The sequence below is a fragment of the Nicrophorus vespilloides genome, unplaced genomic scaffold (genome assembly GCF_001412225.1).
Source record: "Nicrophorus vespilloides isolate i.1.1-1 unplaced genomic scaffold, Nicve_v1.0, whole genome shotgun sequence".
In the NCBI taxonomy this organism is placed as follows: domain Eukaryota; kingdom Metazoa; phylum Arthropoda; class Insecta; order Coleoptera; family Silphidae; genus Nicrophorus; species Nicrophorus vespilloides.
In genome coordinates, this window is record NW_017100085.1 from 577555 (window position 1) to 597175 (window position 19621).

The following is a 19621-nucleotide window of genomic DNA, read 5'->3' on the forward strand; positions in this document are numbered from 1 at the left end:
ACAATGTTAATATCAATGTTAATCCTACTGAAATATTTTAATATCATGTTTAAAAATACATAAACTGTAATTTAATCAGATTATCTTTATTTTGATATCGATATGTAATTACAAAATTAAATTGGAATTGGTGGATGCAAATGCAAATTTAATACTTCTTTTAACTGAAATTCAATTCAAATTATTGTATAACTTTATATTCATGGTTTCAATAATTTAGGACATTAAATTATGAATCAATACGATTCAAAATCTTTATACAATTAATTTGCTAAAACGGTTTAACTTTGCAAGTTACATTTCCATATAAATAAAAAAAGATACTTGCATTTTAAAACGTAGATTAATAACAAAGTGATTAATTCTTAATATGTTTTATAATTGAAAAAAAAAATGTTTCTAGTAAACGAATAGAGAAACCGATCACTGTAGAAAGCAACGGTTTTGACATTGAATCAATAACGGAAAAAAAAATAGAGCACAAAAAAGTTCGAGTATCGTGATTTGCAACTTGTTGCGTTCATAACCGACACATTTTCATTGCACTTCAGATTTTTTTTCTTGCATTCACGTCAAAAGAATTTAAAAAGAAAAAAATCGTACAAAATGTAATAACGTTTTCTATAAAGCTACAAAAAAGCGAATATTCAATATTTATTATACAATATTCCATAAGTTTCTATATTTTTTTTCTGAATTGAAATACATTTAATAATTTAAATGTAATAATTTAAAGAGATCATTTTATATTGAGATTAGTTAGATTCTATTGAATTTAAGTGAATCTAAACAATTATTTGTACAGCAATTCCTCTAGTCTAGTTTCGATCAGTGCTAAAATTCCATGTAGTATGGATTAAAATTTTATAACAGTAAATTACGTATAATAATAATAATAAAGTTTACTAATTTTTCTCGGAAATTATAATAGATTGAAAGGATCTAAAAGATGAATATGATAGCTGGATGTTTGGGGAATGTAATGAGATATATGTGTTACATCCATTTGGATATAATTCGCGTTCAAAGTTGAAAAACTGTAAAAAAATAACGCTCGAAAGAGCAATGTTTCACATTTCAGTAATTTTCTCGAAAACTGGAATAGATTGAATGTATACAAAAGATGGGTAATGCAGCGAGTATTCATACATTGCGGTGGTTTCATCCATTTGGCTCTAATGTAAAGTTAAAAAAAATGAAAAATTAACACTATATTAGATTGATTACTATAGACAATTATTTTTTTACACACAAATGATAGAGTATTTCTCTATACAGTCAACTCTCTTTTTGTTATCTTTATTTTTATGCAATTACTTTAAAATTATATTAGTCCTGATTCAAACAATGCGGTATATTGGCGGAAACGTACTAACCGTAATTTGTTATATAATAGAAATTAATTTTATGGATAAATACAGATAGATTTGCAGTTAACTTATAACATTGCAGATTGAGAATATAAAGCATTTCCAATAAATGACACATGAAAATACATAAATTCTAAAATGGATTATTTTTTTTACATTAAAAACACGATTTCTTGTGACTTTTGTGATAATTTAAAAAATCTATATATTAATAATTAAAATGAGCGTATTTTGTAAGTAATCATTAGTAGTAAGTAGTGTTTACATATGTGGGGTTTCCCAAATTAGTAAATAAATTGAATCGTTTCGTGTAATTGATCTGGGAAATTACATTATTTTTTCAAAGTACTTTTTGAATCGTATTAGATAAGAGCGAATGTAATTTTGAAGCACACAGCATTTCGTATGTTTATCCAAACTTACAGCTACATAATCATTTTTCGCTCAGAGCTGCCTTTGATAAGAAAGGCTTTTACCATGGAAATGGGACGATTACTGCAGCCTTGCAAAAGGTGAAGGCAGCATCAGAAAAAAAGAGGAGAAGGTGTAGAAAACGATCCGGAATTTGTGTAATCTTCGCCGCAAACACAGAACCGGTTTTTCCAACGACCCTTTGTACCACCACCAACGATAAGTTTTGTCCCATTTTCGCTGATCCCCATTTCCTCTTTTTCATTCTCTCACTGCTTTTTCTTCCATTTTATTTCCCATTTTCGCATTTTGGGTCAAATATTTCATGAACTATGCTTACAGTTTAACAGACATTTATTTATCAATATAAGTATCATACTGGGATGAGACTATTAAAGCAAAAAAAGCGCATTCCCAGAATCGGTTTACTTCGGATTTTGCAGCGTTTCATTTCATACGATTTCGATTCAATTTACTTTATTCCACTCAATATTGGGTTTTGTCAAGTTTATTGGGTTGCAGTAAGTGGAGGGCCCAATTAAATCACTGGCAATAACTCACTAATCGCCTAAGAAGTTAAGGCTAACTAAATGCGCTCCGCTTTCGTACGAAATAACGACCGCAAATGTTAGTCTCTCTTTGCATTATTACAAAGTTTCCTTTCGCAAATACATCACGTTCACTTTGTTTCATTTTGTAACACAGTAAAGCCAATTCCATTATTATTACTCTAGTTATAAATTGTGTACAAAATACTCTCAGTGTTTTATATAATTTGTGAAACTTCATTTGCACAACAAACTTTTAAGCATTTAAATTAATAATTCAATGCATGTTACCAAATAATATTTCTATAGATTAAGATAACTTAATATTGTTAATTAGTTATACTACTTGTTTCAAATAGTCGTAGTTGTAAATTGTAATAATATTTAATTACTTTGAAACTTAAATTTGCTGAAATGAAAACTGTAAAACGTAAACTTGCATTTGATCATTATTTTATTTTATTTATGTCTTCATTATTGGCATAAAATTCAATAATATCAGATTTAATTATGAAAAAATGGTTTAAAAAATGTATCGATTGCTGTGTTAAAATTATGTAAGGGGTGCCAACCGAATGGGGTAAAACAATGAGCGAGATAATGGATTCTGATAAAGCGGGCGCCATTGAACAAATCTAAATTGCATTTTCGAATGTACACAGAAAGGGGAACCGGTTAATTTACAAACAAACCCGACTTAATCCGGTCCTGAAGCAAAGACCGTGCGAGTTGTTGCTAAATCCCCGGGTGGAAATCCCCCGATTTTTCCTAGGCTATGTATCCGTGTTTGCTTGTGGATCTGCGGCATTTCACTGTTTGAGTTGTCAAGATGAAGTTTCTCTCAGCAAGAGTAAACACACAGCCAACTATAGTTGCCAACTAAGATTTATATATAGTTGTATAGAATCTATATTTGTGCTATAGAAATTTCATATAAATTCAATAAAAATATGTCTTCTTACTAAATGATTTATTAAGTAAATATTAAACATTTGGCAGAAAGACTGTTGTATGTACATACAAGCATATAATTTATATGTTTATTATTATACCTCACATAGTCCGGCTTTGATCAGTTGGGGTTAACTATAGTCCGGTTTGAAAATGTCAAAGCAAATTAAATTTCTATGTTCGTTATTTTTTGAATATTTGTAATTTACGGTATATTTTGTATATTTGAAATTTAGGGTATTTTTTTAAATATTACAAATTTACGGGTCTAACAAAACTTCGCTAAGTTGGCATTAATTCATTTGTTTGTGAAAAAACAAAATTTGTTTCTCAATTTTTTAAAGTCTAACGATGTTTCATGCCAAATTTCAAGAAGATCGGTAAGAATGGATAGGAGAAAATGCAAGATTAGTGATGTAAGGTTGGTAGAAATTACACACCTAAAAAATTTGTTTTGCCATTCTCTACGGATTTCGACGTCAACTCAAGCCTATGCAAATTTTCCAGGAATGCCAAAATGCAAATAGTTCAAAGACATTTTTCTGTGGAGGACGAACCTCTAGAAGGTTGCCCGAAATCTTCGACCGTTGATACAAATGCGGCACTGTTGAAGGCAAACATTGACGAAGATCCAAGAATGATTCAGGAATGATTCAAGAAATCCGCTCGATGGGTTACAAGATTTCGTTCGTTTTGCCGAATATTTCTTGGAAATTTTTGAAAATAAAGATTCTAGCACTTTTAGTAAAATCGTAACAGGTGATGAATCTTGATTCTATAAGTTTGACCTGGAAACCAAGCAGCAGTCCATGGTATGGAGAGCAGAAAGTGTAAATCCATCCAGTTAAAGCAAGACAACAAAAATCAGCATCAAAAGTGTTGATGTCGATTTACTTTACCAGGGTAAAAGTGGTAACTGCTATCTCACTCGAAACTGGTCAGAGGGTAACTTGGAAGTAGTACACAGAAACTTGCTTAACACAAGTTTTCAAAACTTTGTTTTTTTTTCAGCCAACTTAGCGAACTTTTAATAGACTCGTATTTTCATTATTTGAAATTTACTGTGTTTTTGAATATTTGAAATTTTTTAAGTATTTAAAATTTACCATATTTTGAATATTTCAACTATTGTATTTTTTATGAATATTTCAAATGTATGGTATATTTTCAATATTTGAACTTTTGCATATATTTAAGAATATATGAAATTTATGTATGTTTTGCATTTTTCCATATTCCGTATCTTTTGAATATTCAAAATTTATGGTATATATTGAAATTTTAATTGTTAAATCTTATATTTTGTAAAATATTTTCCTAATCGACATAACTAGTATGTAGATTTGGTTTATTTGATAATATGAAACCTTGTAATTTCAAATTATATAACGAAATCTACATCATTTCATAGAAGTAGAGACACTCTGATTTCGATTAAAATAATACTATAATCGTCTTAAAGGTCTGAGCTTGGGGGCTTTCAAACGCTAACGAAATATTAATTGCTGTTAATTACTGGCGCCTGTGCTTTACTAACTGAATAATTTAATAATTCTCCAATGCTCGAGGTGGTTCATCGAATGAACATCGACGACTATTCCAATTAATTTATATTAATTATTTTTCGAATTATTAATTTAACTTCTTTTATCAACAAAAAATAGATAAAGTTTTATAAACATTAATACTAAGAACATAAGAAAAATAAAACTAAATCAAATTGTTGCAAATATAGATATTTCTTGATGATATTTGCATTATTTTCCAAAGAAACATCTAAATTTGTAAATTAAAAAAAAAAGGTTTAAATACAATTGTAGTCTGGTGAATTTTATAAATTAAAGAATACAATTTTCACGATGTTATCTTTTCGGTTATTATGATTAATATTTCCTGACGAAACAAATATAAATATAGATTAGTCATTTACTGCTTGCGGTTTTGCCCGAATCGTTTTCAGGGCTCCAAACAATAATTTGTCGTTATTTGAATTAGTGAAGTTCGCAAATCGTGGTTAAACAGAATAAACGAAACTATGAAAATCCTTTGGATACAAATATTGTTTTGTTGGTTTTTCGAAATCAATTGCAAGAATAAAACATGCGAATTAAAAGGTTACGATGTGAATTGTACTGGTGGACAGTTTGGTGATTGTGTCAACATGAAGAGCATACATTTCGGATTCAATAATACCGACGTTGGTGAATTGAAGAAGTTCAATATAGTGAAAAACATGTTTTTGAATAATAGTAATTTAAAATCCATACCTAAATTATGTCTTAAGAATTCCATTGTCAAATATTTGTTCTTGTTTAATAACAGTATTTCGGAGGTGCGCAAAGAAAGCTTCCAGGGAATATTAAAACTTGAAGTGTTATCTTTGGCTTACAACAAAATAAAGTTTTTGGGAGGGAAATCTATTCCCGACGCGAAGATCGTTCATCTCAACAATAATTTGATTAAAGTTATTAACCAGAAAATGTTCGTTAATATATTGCGTTTGAAGCAGTTGTCGTTGCATTGCAATAATCTTCGGATACTTCAAGCTACGATGGAAAAATATGTTGGAACAAAAATTGTGTTGGATTACAATAAGATCGACTATTTGGAAAGCATGTCGATACCGGCCTCAAGCGAAGTGTACTTGAAGAATAACGCTCTGACGTCCATTCACGCGAAACACTTTGTTAATATCACAGTGATAGAAGTGCTGGAGTTATCATGGAATAATATTATCTACGTTTCGAACAACAGTTTTCTGGGTTCTCAGTTGAAAACTCTGAGGTTGGATTACAACAAGATCTTAACGATCGGTGAGCTGACTTTCGCTGGAATAAAAATGTTGCATTTATTGTCATTGTCGAATAACAGTATTATTCATTTAACAACCGGATCTATACCTAAGGCGACACAAGTGAATCTTGCGTATAATTTGATAGAGACCGTAAATGCTGGAGTATTCAAGGACGTTTCTTTTCTAAAATCACTAGACTTAAGATATAATTGTATCACGGATCTAACGATTCCGGAAAGTGTCAACACTTCAAACTCAAATATTATGAACAAACGATGCAAACTCGTTGAAGTTAATAATACCTCAGTTTACGTATTTTGGATTATGCTCTTTGTGGTGGCGGTTCCGACTGCTCTGATAATTTCGAAACGACGATATCTAAGTAATTCAAACCAACATATATTTATGGATAAAAAATAAAGTGAAATTTTCGTTCTGTTTTAGATCAATTTTGTTATATGCAGCAACAATCACAGGTAATTATTAATTTATTTTCTTACTTTAAATTAAAATTCGAAAAAAATAGTACACAAAATGATTGTATTTTTATACATAAATGATAAACCTTTAGTATAGTGAAATATCTTTTGTGCTGTTCATTTTTTGTATGTATTTAGTTCCTTAATTAGTCCGGTTTTAACCTATTTATAACAAGAATTCTCATTATATTTTGTGATTATATTTAAAGAAAGGAATTTTTGTTTTGTAGTATAAAATCAAAATATTATTTTGTATACAAAAAATGAACTTAAATCAATTATATATTTTCCATTTTGTCTGATGACTCTATTTATAACTTCTGGTCATTATAATTAGAGAAAGTCTTACCATTGCAGGCGATTTGCAAAATGATCCAAGCTCCAATAATATTCAACGATTTACCAACATTGTACGAGGATTTGCATTGTCTTAGTGGAGCACAATTTAGAAATGAATTAGTTGTTAACATCGTTGACATTAGTTGTAAACATCGAAATTGACTGTTTGGTTCCTTGGATGCAGCTAAAAATACATTACATTACCTTTGTAACCCCAAGAATTTGACAGCATAATCTTATTTTGATGCAATTCAGCTTTCAATGTGGTTTGTGCTGGTTCATAATGCTTGTATCATGATCGTTTTCTATTGATGTTATTGTAGATGATCCGTTTTTCATTACCAGTGATCATTCGTTTAAAAAAAGTGATGATTTAATTGCGTTTTATGATGGATATTTGCAAATATTGCTTCGTTATGTTAAGTGAACTTTTTCAATTCATGCGAACCTTTAATATCTCTGCAATCTTTTGCATAGTTAGATGACAACTCGATTAAATTATGACTTTCATTTGGTCATTATAATCTTCTGTAGAATGACCAGAACTTTGATCATATTTGAGTGGAAAATTTTCAGAACAGATTTTCTCAAACCAATTCTGATACGTGCATTCTGTTAAACAATCAACACTATAAGCTTCACATATCCTTTTATGAGGCTCACTCAGCATCTTTCTTGCCTTTACAGAAATAAAAAAGAAAAATAAAAGTAACGTCGTCATAAATCGAATCGGCGTACTACAGGGGGTATAGTTTTATATAAGTGTAAAATCAGCAATTATTAAGCGTTATTTGATTTTTGAATCGACTCAAAACGATGTTTACCTGTATGTCGAAAATGTTCGTTTTTGCACTCCTAAACTAACAGATGCAAATAAAATGTACACGTCATTTGCTTCTATAGTAATCTAAAAATATAATAATATTTGTGAATACCGAAATTATTTTCTTGCCGACCTAATTTTTAATATATATGTCATCTATGTTTATCCTACAAAGTATAATTTTATATTTAATTAACAGAAAAATAGAACATTATAACGCAATAAAAATAAGCTGTAGATTGCGGAAAACGTATTATCGCAAATGTTGATAAGCAGCATAATATCCTTTCGATATTAGTTAGTGTTGAGTAACGAAAATGCAACAACGTATTTGTGATGTATTTAAATTATTACGAAGAAAATGCTGGTGAAGAAAATAGTTTTAATTGCGTTTTTCTGCATCAATGTAATCAGGTGCAAGAGATCCTGCAAAGTGCGTAATAATTGTACAGCATCCTGCGAAGGAGGCAACTACACGGAATTAAGTAACATGTATATCTGCATAAACTTGAAAACGGTTCAATTGGGATTCAACAATCTGGACGCGAAAGCGCTTCAAAACATATCGCGATACAAAATTGACGAACTGTTTTTGAATAACAACGGACTTGCGAGCGTAGAGCAAATTTTCCAACGTTCGAACATTCGTAAGCTCTATTTAGAAGATAACAATATTTCCGCGCTGGAAACGGATTCTTTTAAGGATAATCATCCTTTGGAGGTATTGTCGTTGCACCATAACAGGATTCATGTGATGCACGAAAATTCGATTCCAAAAGCGAAAGAAATTCATCTGAACAACAATTTGATTCAGGCGGTGAATGCGAACATGTTTGTCGATATATCATACACGAGTGTACTCATATTTGATTATAACGTTATAAAAATGATTGAAACTGTGTCCTTTAGAGGGTTGAAGGCGAAGCAATTGCATTTAAGATATAATCGTATAGATTATTTAGAAGCGAACTCGATTCCTGCAGTAGAAGAAGTGTATCTGACTGGAAATAGATTAATTTCAATTAACGCTTTTGTCTTCGTCAACATCTCATCCGTTTCGATCTTACACATAGATTTCAATAATTTATCAAACATTGTGGACAACACTTTCCTCGAGTCTCGTATGAGAGAACTGAATTTGGACTCGAATAAAATTAACAGGATTAATGCGAATACATTCGCAGGAATGAAGGGTTTAGTGAATCTAACTTTATCCAATAATTTTATTGAATATCTGGAAATCAGTTCTTTACCGAACGTGAGAAATCTGCAGTTACAATTCAATTTTATTAGAAGCATTGATACAAGCAAGTTCCAAGATTTTCATCAATTACTCAGTCTTAATGTAAGCTACAACTGTATTCCAGAATCAAATACTGATAAGTGGAAGAATGAGATTAGAATTTCTAATGTGAAATCTGAAGAGATGTGCAGAAATATACACGAAATCGTCATTTGGGTGGTCATTTTAGTGTTGTTAATTATCGTCGTAATCGTTGCATCAACAATTTTGTATAGGCGATATTCAAGTGAGTGGACAAAAGAAATGTTTAAGGAAAATCTTATATAGGATGATTATTTCAGAATTGACAGCATCAACTATATATGGCATCAATTCAATGCAGGTAAAAATCTTTTGATTTTCTTAATTTATTGATTGATTTCTCTTTGTAAGATTAATTATTTGAACTAAAGGAGAATTTTGAATGTAAAATCAATTTGTAAATATTTTGAAAGTTTTGCAAAGACATTCAGAGATTATTAGTTTTGAATTATATTAATTCTTACGTATTATTATAAAATACAAGAAATCTATCAGAATACGATGATTTAAGACTATTAAATTTACAAAACATAGAAATCAACAAAAACATAGAAATTTGTATTCAAAAATTGCACGAACTTTCTTGGTTATCTGATACAAAATTGAAAGGTCGATTGAAAACATTTTTTTTTTATTCAACTAGAAAAAAGCTTCAGAATTCTTACTGTAAACACTTGCATTACATAAAAGAAATATGTGCCAATAATCGTGCAAAGATTGAACCTCCAAAAGATAAATATTTACAATTTTTCAACTAATCCAATTAGTAAATAAGCCAGGTTACATTTTTTTCTCTCGAAAAAAAGAAACTAATTGGAGAAGTATCCATATTTTAGAAACTAAATACAGATGTATTAATGTTATATTTGAGAAAATTTAAAAAATTGAGTTATCTCTTATTAAATAAAAAAATTATGTTCAATTTAGTAGTAATTTTCTTGCAAATAAATAACAATTAAAAATTATTATTATAAATTAAAATAAATTAGTAACAATGTTTAGTAAAATAAAAAAGAAATGTTATCTTCTTTTCCTGCGTAATATTGTTATATATTGCGTAAATAGAAAAATAAAATGCGGTTATGAATGTTGATAACAATTGTAATTTCATTTCGTTGTTATCGAGCAACAGTTGAGAATAGTCTGTTGATCATATGACAACGTATTCGAAGTGCAGCATTTAAAATGTTAACAAGTGTCTTAATATTTCTGGCAATTGCTTGGATCGACGTAATCAGTTCTGATAATAGTAGTGTATGTGAAGTGGATAAAAAATGTTTCGCGGATTGTGAGAATCACATATACACATACATTAGAAATAATCATAATTGTAACTCCTCGATTTCTATCCTGAAATTGGGATCAAGTAATATAATGTTGAACGATTTGATTCAGTTCGAGTATTATAATATTGAATTTCTGCATTTGAATAATAAGAGCTTGGATAAAATAGATGATGTTATAAACAAAATGAATGTTAGTAAACTGAATATGGATAATAACAAGATTGTGATGTTGAACTCATCTTGCTTTAGAAATGAGTCTTCATTTAAGCTCTTATCGTTGAATAATAATTCAATCAAGGTAATAGAAACCAAATCGATACCGAAAGCCAAGGATATTTATTTGAACCAAAATTTCATCGAAATAATATTAGCGGACATGTTCGTTGATATTACATTAGTAGAGATGCTGCATCTAGAAAACAACTGTCTAAAAACACTGACAGATAAGTCGTTGACAGGTTTGACAGCTAGCCGATTGACGTTGAGATATAATGAGATCGAAAAATTAGAAGCCAACTCGATTCCCACGGTGCAACAAGTGTACCTTAATAGAAACCGCTTGGAATCTCTGGATGCGAACATCTTCGTTAACATATCTTACATAGGCATACTCGACTTAAGTTCGAACAATATAAGCAATATTTCGGAAGGCACGTTCAAAGACGGTTACTTTTCGGTATTGAATTTATATTTCAATAATATTACGAAAATAACAAAAAAGACGTTTTCTGGACTAACTAGGACGTTGAATTTGTCATTGTCGCACAATGAGATCGAAGTTTTGGAAGACGGTTCGATACCGAGAGTGGAAAATTTAGATTTGGAGAATAATCCTCTTAAGGGAATCCACGAGGCAGAGTTCAGTGATTTGACGTATCTGAAGGAAGTTAAAGTAACATCCAAAGATGATTTTGATATCTCGTTGCCCAACGATGTTATAGTTTTAAATTCGGGTGTAATGGTCAAACATTACGGAATGTTTCATTTTATTATACGGAAGAGTACAGTTTACGCAATAGGTGGCGTTATTTTGATCATTTTCGTTGCGATAGTAATTGGAATAATTGCGAAAAACCAATGTTCAAGTGAGTGATGTTCTGCTGTATTTTAAAATTAATCTAATGTAGAGGATTGGTTTTAGAACGTTCCAGGGTGACTCAGCATAATTCTGTACATTTGGGAAAGGTATTGGCTTCAGTCTATTTGATTATTATTGTTTTTATTATTTATTTATTTAAAAATCTTAATTTACTCATTTAGGATAAAAGGGTTATTTTGCTATTAAGTATTTAAGATTTTAGTTATATAACCCTTTGCGGAGAATTTTGTTGTATTTCAGTAACACAAGTGGCGCCTCTACAAAACTAAGCTTATACGGTTTTGTCTGAAAAATACTTGTTATATCTTGCTTAGAACAAAGTAGTCTTGTATATAATTTTGTATATCCAAAGTCCCCTGTATAGAGGATAGGGCGGATATATCCGCCGATTATCCGAAACAGTCCTTTGTAGGAGTTGACTTTTTGTTTCATTATTATTGTATGGAAATGATAAATTATGAGTTTTTTATATTGTTGCAATGAATATAATTATTATTTAATAAATTATATAGTAATTTTTCCAATCAAATAGTTGCAGATAGTTTTGTAATTAAATTAATAAAGCGTATACTCTGGGTAAATGGTTTTGCCAATATTTTTGAAACCGGAATAATCGAGGAACTAAATGCAACAATAATTGATTCCGCACTGATTGAAACCGTACAAATCGAGGACTTTAAACAGGACTTTAATACAAAAAAATTTAGTTTGTTTTGAAATTTTATAACCGAACTAAACTGAATCCGTATTGATCCGTACTATGCGAGATATTGCCTGTATTCATATAGATTATAATTATATAAAAAAAGTGCTGTTTTCAGAATATTTAGAAGAAATTACAATAATGAATGTAATACATATTGTTTTAAAATAAAATAATTATAAAGAAATTATTTGTTTTAGGAGGTGAGAAATAGAGAATTACCTGAAGGTATGTGCATAATAAAATACATTTAATTTTTATTAATAATTGCGTTTAGTTTCAGCGTCTGGTGCCCAGTACAACGAATACGAAGGTAACATTTTGTTTGTTCCGTTCATTATACAATAATAATATAATAAATTGATAATAATTTGTGTTTGCAGAAATTGATCCAACAGCTGAATCATTAATATGTAAGTAATTTACTTATTGTTTGTACCGTGTATTAATTAACTGGTTGCATTTTATTGTAGATTCAAAGGAGAATGATTTTTATGGCGTACAGATAGAGAATAATAATTAATTGTATTTTTCTTTATGTCACATTGTTTTAATAATATATTTCTCATTTAATGTAGCTTTTATCTTACTTACGTCCTTTTCTGTAGCTTATTGTCAATCGTTTCCACTAATATCCCACATTATTTGAAACGTAAAGGGTAGAAACCGATCACATAAATGCTGAAGTAAAAGTAAGTTTGTTTTGAAAATTTCAAACCGTATTATGTGAGGTATTGGTGCAATAGTTTATATAAACACTTCGTTTTATACAAAATAGTATTAATCATTTTCTTAGTTATCTTATATAATGTAATTAAAATAAAAAGAGTTGAGTGACCAGTTGCTACTATGTAAAAAAATGTAAATAAAATATGCGTTAATCAGTCCAATCAAAGCAACTGGTTTGGTATACAACTTTTTAGTCTTTGCATTCAGTTCAGTACTCAATATTGACCCAAACTCAATATTGACCCATATATAAAAAGATTTGGTATCTATTCAAAATTTGATGATTTTACTTTTTTCAGCAAATACTTCAAATTTGTTCAAATTTGACCGATCCAATTTAGTCGTCAAAAATTAGGCTTTAGCAAATAGTAATAATTACTTCATTAAATGCTCATTTTGAATTATATTGTTAAAACTAAATTGCAGCACAATTTAACATTTTTAACAAATCTTGAGCAAATCGTATTCATTTTTATAATTAGAATAAGTATACAATCATTTTATTAACAGATCATAAGTGTGCATAATTTATTGTTATTTCATCCTTTAATATTAATAAAATATAAAACTTTAATAAGTTAACTGTTTTTGTTTACTTTTTATTTTGTATATCTGTTGAAAGTTATTATAATAGTTTATTTTTTTAATTTATAATAATTTATTACGTATGTATTTCCTGTTTATCATGATTATTCTCATGCTCAATTCATTGATACAAAGTTATCTAATTCCTCGGGAAGAAGAAAAATAATGAAATATAATTTTTAGATTAATTTTATTTCTATAAATAACTCTAATCATTAATTTGTAGTATAATTAACAAATAAATTTATAGCTTTAAATCAATAAAAATGAATATTTTATTAATTTCTGCTAAATATGTATACGTATAGTCAGTGCTTTTGAGACCTTAGACGCAATTAAATTTTCAGGTACCAAAAATATTTTTAGTTTTGTTACAAAAAAACGGTTTACATCAAAATTACCATTATTTATTTCTTAATTGAAAATTTATGTAGGACAAAAGTGCTCTTTTAAGTTTAAATTGGTGCAATTATCAGACATTTTTAAACAATATTTGTTATGAAAAAGAAACTTAAAAATTCTACAAGAACATTTTTATAATCTGAAAATAAAATAATATTTCAAATTAGTGAAAATAGTTGACAAATTATTAAGATTAAGATGGTCTACTTATTAAAATCAAACTTATTGTAATAAATTGTGATGCAAAGAAATAAATGTTATTATAGTTTTTTTTTAAATTATTTTGTAGGATTACGGAAAAGGATGTTGGGGTTAACCGAATCATGATTGCGAGAACTCATTTTTATCTTGAAACTGCAGCGATGGAAAAGCCGAGTTCCATTTATACGCATTAAAAGTCAGTGCGTGTACTTAAATGGACGTATTTAAAACGTTGCAATTATAAAAATGTTTCTATTCCTACTTTTCACATGGTTAGTTAATTTAAGTGTCGAAGGAACAAAATGTGAAATAAATAAGAAATGCAATCTGTATTGTAGTAAAAACGCTACCATAGAAATAGAAGTTTTTACTACGTGCGAAAAATTGGACTATGTCAGTTTGATTTACACTAATATTGATGAAATACAGAAATTGAAACCTTTTTCAATAAAAAATCTCAGTCTAACATCTAATGATATACAAAATATAAGTCGTGCAATCAAGGGATTACAAATTGAAATATTGAATATTAATTACAATAATATAACGGAATTGAAAACAGGTATGTTTGAAGAAAGCGAATCTTTCAGAACCGTATCACTGGGAAATAATCAAATTAAGGTTTTGCAACGAAATTCGATCCCTAAGGCATTCTTTTTATATCTCAACAATAATTTGATTGAACTGTTAAATACAGACATGTTTATTGACATATCCTACGTTAAATGCTTACATTTGAATAATAATCGTTTAAAGAAGATTACGGCTTTAACACTGATGGGTTTAAAAGCAATTACTTTGGAATTAAGCCATAATCAGTTAGAAGATTTAGAAGACAGATCAATACCGGAAGTAGAAAAATTGTTCATGAATAACAATAAACTGACATCAATTAATTCAAAAATGTTCCTTAATATTTCGCACTTGTCAACCCTCGAATTGATTTATAATAGAATCATCGATATAACGAATTGGAACTTTAAAAATTCCAACCTGAGTATACTCAAATTAAATTATAATAAAATATTCAAAATAACGCAAAAGTCTTTTTCGGACATGAAGATGTTAATGAATTTATCGCTAACAAATAATCTGATTTCATCGCTGGAAATGAATTCAATACCGAAAGTGAAATATCTAAATTTGAGTTACAATTTACTTACATCCATTGAAGCAAACGTGTTCTCCGAACTGGACCATCTAAAGATCTTGGATATAAGGTACAATTGTATCAAAGAGACAGATTTGAAATTGATGGAACAAGTATTGATTTTGAATGGAGAAATTAACGAAAAGTGCATGCTGAACAGTAATCGTATGACGGAAATGGACATATTTTTGATATCAAAAATTGCAGTTCTTGCAGTTAGTATAGTCATATTGGTTGTGGCTATAGCCGCTATTCTAATAAGAGTATATTCAAGTGAGTGAAAGTTGTAAATGATCTCCACACTTAATTTACACTAAATGTTTCAGGACGTCAAGCTCAAACTTCAGTGAGTTTCGAAAAATCGAAGGTAATAACTTTATATATAAATAAATCGAAGTTAGTTTATATTCAATTGATTTGATTAAACATAATTGAGATTTATTGAATTGAACTAATCGTTATGTTTTAGAAGGATAGAGAGCAACAAGTGGAAGAATTAAAGGCCGGTGAGTATAGATGGAATAAGAAGTTATTAAGATATTTTCAATAAATTATTTGTTTTAGTTTCTAAAAGCGAGGAACACATTTATGAAGGTATAGTTAAGCATATACGACAATGATAATATATTCAATATGGATTTTTGTTTCAGAGATTAACGAAAAACTTGAATCAGTGGAATGTAAGTAATTAATATTTCATGACCTTTTTATTACATAATTTTTTATTTATAATTATAGATTCGAAAGAAAACGATATCTATGGAGTTACGAATTAGATGTACATCTATACCTCGTATAGTGCGGCTAATCTGTTTTAAACCGGACTAATCGAGGAAATAAATACATGCAATTAAAAACTTATGTACTTATTTAAATGAAATTTGATAATCAGGATGGAAATGTAACGATTTATATGGTATTTGTTTATGTTGATAATTTGTTTTTATAATTAATTAATTATTGTAATTAATAATTTTTGATATTATTATTTTATTTATTTTTTTGATTGTAATGCTATAATAAAATTACATGTTTATGGGTTTGTTGATTCTGTTAATTAATACTAATCGTCAAGTTTCCATTTGGTTACATGACATCTATCGTCAAAAAGAGCACTTTTGTACTTATTATTTTATATCCACTCATGTAGTCAATAAGCAACATCAGATGAATACATCAACAGTACCTGTTCCACCAATAACCTAGACTGTTTGAAACCGGACTACTCGAGGACATTAAAAGCGCATAAAAATAAGCTACACAAATAAAGAGACTTGACTGAAGAAAGGGGAGAAAATCTATCATTTATATATAAACAATGTTAAAAAATAACTAATGTAAATTGTTGAATTTCAGGCGAAAAGTTCCTATTTTATGTAACAAACATATTTATGTATTTTTGCAATGAACAACAAATCGCATCAAATTTGATAACTTAATAATTGAATTATTCGGTTTTCCTGAAAAAGAAAAATCTGAAAAATATGTACTATATCGAAATTCATATCTTAATTGTGTCCTTTAGTATTTCTCCACTTGGTGCATAAATATAATTTTCAGGATTGAAAGACTGGGTTCAAATAACCTTATATCTATTTTTATGTACACTATACGTTTTAGTTCATTTCGCATTTTCTCAAAATCATCACATTGACTAAGACTATTTGGAGCCATCAACTAACATAGTTTCGATTCCCTCAAGTAATAGTCTTACATAATTAACCAAAATTTATTTTTGTTTGTTTCTTTGGGGCCCTCAATTAATACTGTCTTGAGTCCTTCTACTATCATTGATAGGGTGTCATCAATTAACACTGTTTTGGGACCCTCAATTAAGACTGTACAAGGGCCCTTAAGTAACACTGTTTCAGTTCACTGGACTAAGATTCATAGTCCCATACAATTAATCCAAAATTTGTGGGGCCTCAACAACAAAGACTGTTCGGGAGCCCCTCAACTAACACTGTTTCGGTTCCCTGGATTAAGACTCATAATCCCATCTAATTAATCAAAAACTTGGCTTTTTTCTTAGTTTTTTTTTTGATGACCTCAATTATGTCCTTACTATTTGTCTACTTCGTATTAATGTATAAATATAATTTTTAGGATTGAGAGAATAAATTCAATAACCATTTGTATATCTATTTTTATGTTCACTATACATTTTAGTTCATTTCGCATTTTTTCAAAATCATCACATTGATTAAGACTATTTGGAGCCATCAACTAACACAGTCCAGGACCCTCAAATAATGTTGGTTGGAAATCCTCAAGTAACATAGTTTCGATTCCCTCAAGTAATAGTCTTACATAATTAACCCAAATTTGTTTTTTTTTGTTTGGGGCCCTCAATTAATACTGTCTTGAGTCCTTAACTAACATTGATAGGGTGTCATCAATTAACACTGTTTCGGGAACCTCAATTAAGACAGTTCAAGGGCCCTTAAGTAACACTGTTTCAGTTCACTGGACTAAGACTCTTAGTCCAATCCAATTAATCCAAAATTTGTTTAATCCTGTTTTGTTTTTTTGGGGCCCTCAATTATCAATGTCTGGGGTACTCACCTTTCGTGGCCCTCAACAATAAAGACTATTTCGGGTCCCTGGACTAAGACTGATGATCTTATTCTAGTGAAGCCAAAATTGGCTTAATTTTTTTTTTATAGCAAAAGAGGTTGCAGCCTAAATCCGTCTCTGATTATTAATAATAAAACATGTTGTTGTTTGCATGCTATGGAAATCCCGACTGTCATGCCGGTGGTTAGCGGAAAAAACGCCCAGATCATTCGAAGCGCCTTGAAAATAAGCGCAGTAACAATTGTGCGTTGAAAATGTTCGCAGCGATTGTTGTTTTGCTTGCTTCCGTTTGGTTCGGTAATTGTGCTGCTGAGAAAACAATATGTAAAATTGACGAGAATTGCACGATGAATTGCGCAAGTGACGACATCATAGATTTAGAAAGTTCTACAGACTGCAAAACTATAGTTGTGAAATTATTAAAAAGCAATGTCGATGTTTGGCAGAAGTTAAAGCGTTATCCAATTGAAAAAGTAGTTATGTTCCAACAAAACGATCTCCAGAATATAGACGATTTGTTTAAAGAAACAAACATTAAAAAGTTGTACCTATATCAAAACAACTTAACAGAGTTGAAGACAGGTACGTTCGATGAAAACAAACCTTTCGAAACCTTAGCACTAAATCGTAACCAAATTAAACTTTTGGAAACGAAATCGATTCCTGCCGTTAAAACATTATATCTGCATTACAATTTAATTGAATCGTTGAACGCAGACGCGTTTGTTAACATATCGCACGTGAAAATACTGCGATTGGACAACAACAATATAGAGAAGATTACGGCTGCATCTCTGATGGGTTTAAAAGCGGATTATTTGGATTTAAGCTATAACCGTATAGAATATTTGGAAGACGCATCAATTCCTGAAGTGAAACATATAAAACTAGACAACAATAAACTGGCATCAATTGATTCCAAAAAGTTCGTTAATATTTCGTATACAATTAACCTCGATCTGAGCTACAACAGAATTACGCAATTATCGGAAAATTCTTTTTCTGGGATGCTGAATTTAACGAATTTATCGCTGTCAAATAATCTGATCGCATCACTCGACATGTATTCAATACCGACAGTGAAAAATCTGAATTTGAGTTACAATTTAATTACTTTCATCAATACTAGTATGTTCGAGGATATAGATTATCTAATGTCTCTGGATATAAATTATAATTGCATCAAATCGACCGATTTTCATCTAATAAATATGAACGTTTCGAATCAAAAGGATAATGAAACGTGCAAGTTAAATCGAAAGGACACATCCAAAATAAAAAAGTTCACATCCAACTTGATGATTGCAATTTTCTTAATGCTAACATTGATTTTGGTTGGTATAGTTACAGCAATTGCATTAAGTGAGTGAGTTAACATTTATTTTGGAAACATAATATTTTTTGTGCAATGTTTTAGGACGTTACGCCGAATCCTCTACATATAATTTAAAGGTAATAAATTCCTAGAAAGCTTTCAATTTAATTCTGGTATTTACTGAAATAATTATTGTGTTTTAGAATGATGAGACAACAAGAGGGACATCTAATGGTAAAACGGATGATATCAAAATGGTTTCAATCGATTGATTATATATATTTCAGTTTATGATATGTCTTAATGAAATTTACGTAGGTATATTGTAACGAATAAAAGTAAAATCATCAATTATTTCTTACAGAAATTAACGAAGAAACAAAATCTGTAGAATATGAGTAATTTATCAATTGTTATTAATATTTATTTTTATGTATAATTTCAGATTTCACAGCATTCTTAAAAAAACGTGATATGTTTAATTATTATGTTAATTACGTTGTTTTTTTTTTTTGTAAAATCTTGTTCAGAATAT

General features: G+C 29.4%; 3 protein-coding genes across 3 annotated transcripts; all 3 read left to right on the plus strand.

Moving 5' to 3' along the window:
- Window positions 1-5441: 5441 nt before the first annotated feature.
- LOC108567112 (leucine-rich repeat-containing protein 70-like) lies at window positions 5442-6703 on the plus strand. The gene is made up of 3 exons (XM_017927385.1): window positions 5442-6093; window positions 6519-6550; window positions 6692-6703. Exons 1-3 carry the CDS (start codon window positions 5442-5444, stop codon window positions 6701-6703), a joined length of 696 nt encoding a protein of 231 aa, XP_017782874.1.
- Window positions 6704-8000: 1297 nt separating this feature from the next.
- LOC108567113 (chaoptin-like) lies at window positions 8001-16482 on the plus strand. The gene is made up of 14 exons (XM_017927386.1): window positions 8001-9280; window positions 10202-11410; window positions 11467-11510; window positions 12328-12355; window positions 12405-12440; window positions 12511-12540; window positions 12601-12644; window positions 14549-15467; window positions 15521-15561; window positions 15664-15700; window positions 15759-15788; window positions 15845-15874; window positions 15933-16110; window positions 16345-16482. The coding sequence occupies exons 1-13, from the start codon at window positions 8077-8079 to the stop codon at window positions 15968-15970; spliced, it is 3690 nt and encodes a 1229-aa protein (XP_017782875.1). The 5' UTR covers window positions 8001-8076; the 3' UTR covers window positions 15971-16110; window positions 16345-16482.
- A 1524-nt stretch (window positions 16483-18006) lies between these two features.
- On the plus strand, window positions 18007-19494 carry LOC108567160 (insulin-like growth factor-binding protein complex acid labile subunit). The gene is made up of 3 exons (XM_017927471.1): window positions 18007-19133; window positions 19189-19223; window positions 19290-19494. Exons 1-3 carry the CDS (start codon window positions 18026-18028, stop codon window positions 19356-19358), a joined length of 1212 nt encoding a protein of 403 aa, XP_017782960.1. The 5' UTR covers window positions 18007-18025; the 3' UTR covers window positions 19359-19494.
- The last annotated feature ends 127 nt before the right edge of the window (window positions 19495-19621 follow it).

Excerpts from the sequence above, each read along its gene's own strand:
- LOC108567112 (XM_017927385.1), top strand. The coding sequence starts at position 5,442 with ATGAAGAGCATACATTTCGGATTCAATAATACCGACGTTGGTGAATTG. Across the intron at positions 6,094-6,518 it reads CAACAAGATCTTAACGATCG|ATCAATTTTGTTATATGCAG; the intron begins GTGAGCTGACTT and ends GTTCTGTTTTAG.
- LOC108567113 (XM_017927386.1), top strand. The coding sequence starts at position 8,077 with ATGCTGGTGAAGAAAATAGTTTTAATTGCGTTTTTCTGCATCAATGTA. Across the intron at positions 15,701-15,758 it reads AGTGGAAGAATTAAAGGCCG|TTTCTAAAAGCGAGGAACAC; the intron begins GTGAGTATAGAT and ends TATTTGTTTTAG. Across the intron at positions 15,875-15,932 it reads AAAACTTGAATCAGTGGAAT|ATTCGAAAGAAAACGATATC; the intron begins GTAAGTAATTAA and ends TTATAATTATAG.
- LOC108567160 (XM_017927471.1), top strand. The coding sequence starts at position 18,026 with ATGTTCGCAGCGATTGTTGTTTTGCTTGCTTCCGTTTGGTTCGGTAAT. Across the intron at positions 19,134-19,188 it reads AGTTACAGCAATTGCATTAA|GACGTTACGCCGAATCCTCT; the intron begins GTGAGTGAGTTA and ends GCAATGTTTTAG. Across the intron at positions 19,224-19,289 it reads CCTCTACATATAATTTAAAG|AATGATGAGACAACAAGAGG; the intron begins GTAATAAATTCC and ends ATTGTGTTTTAG.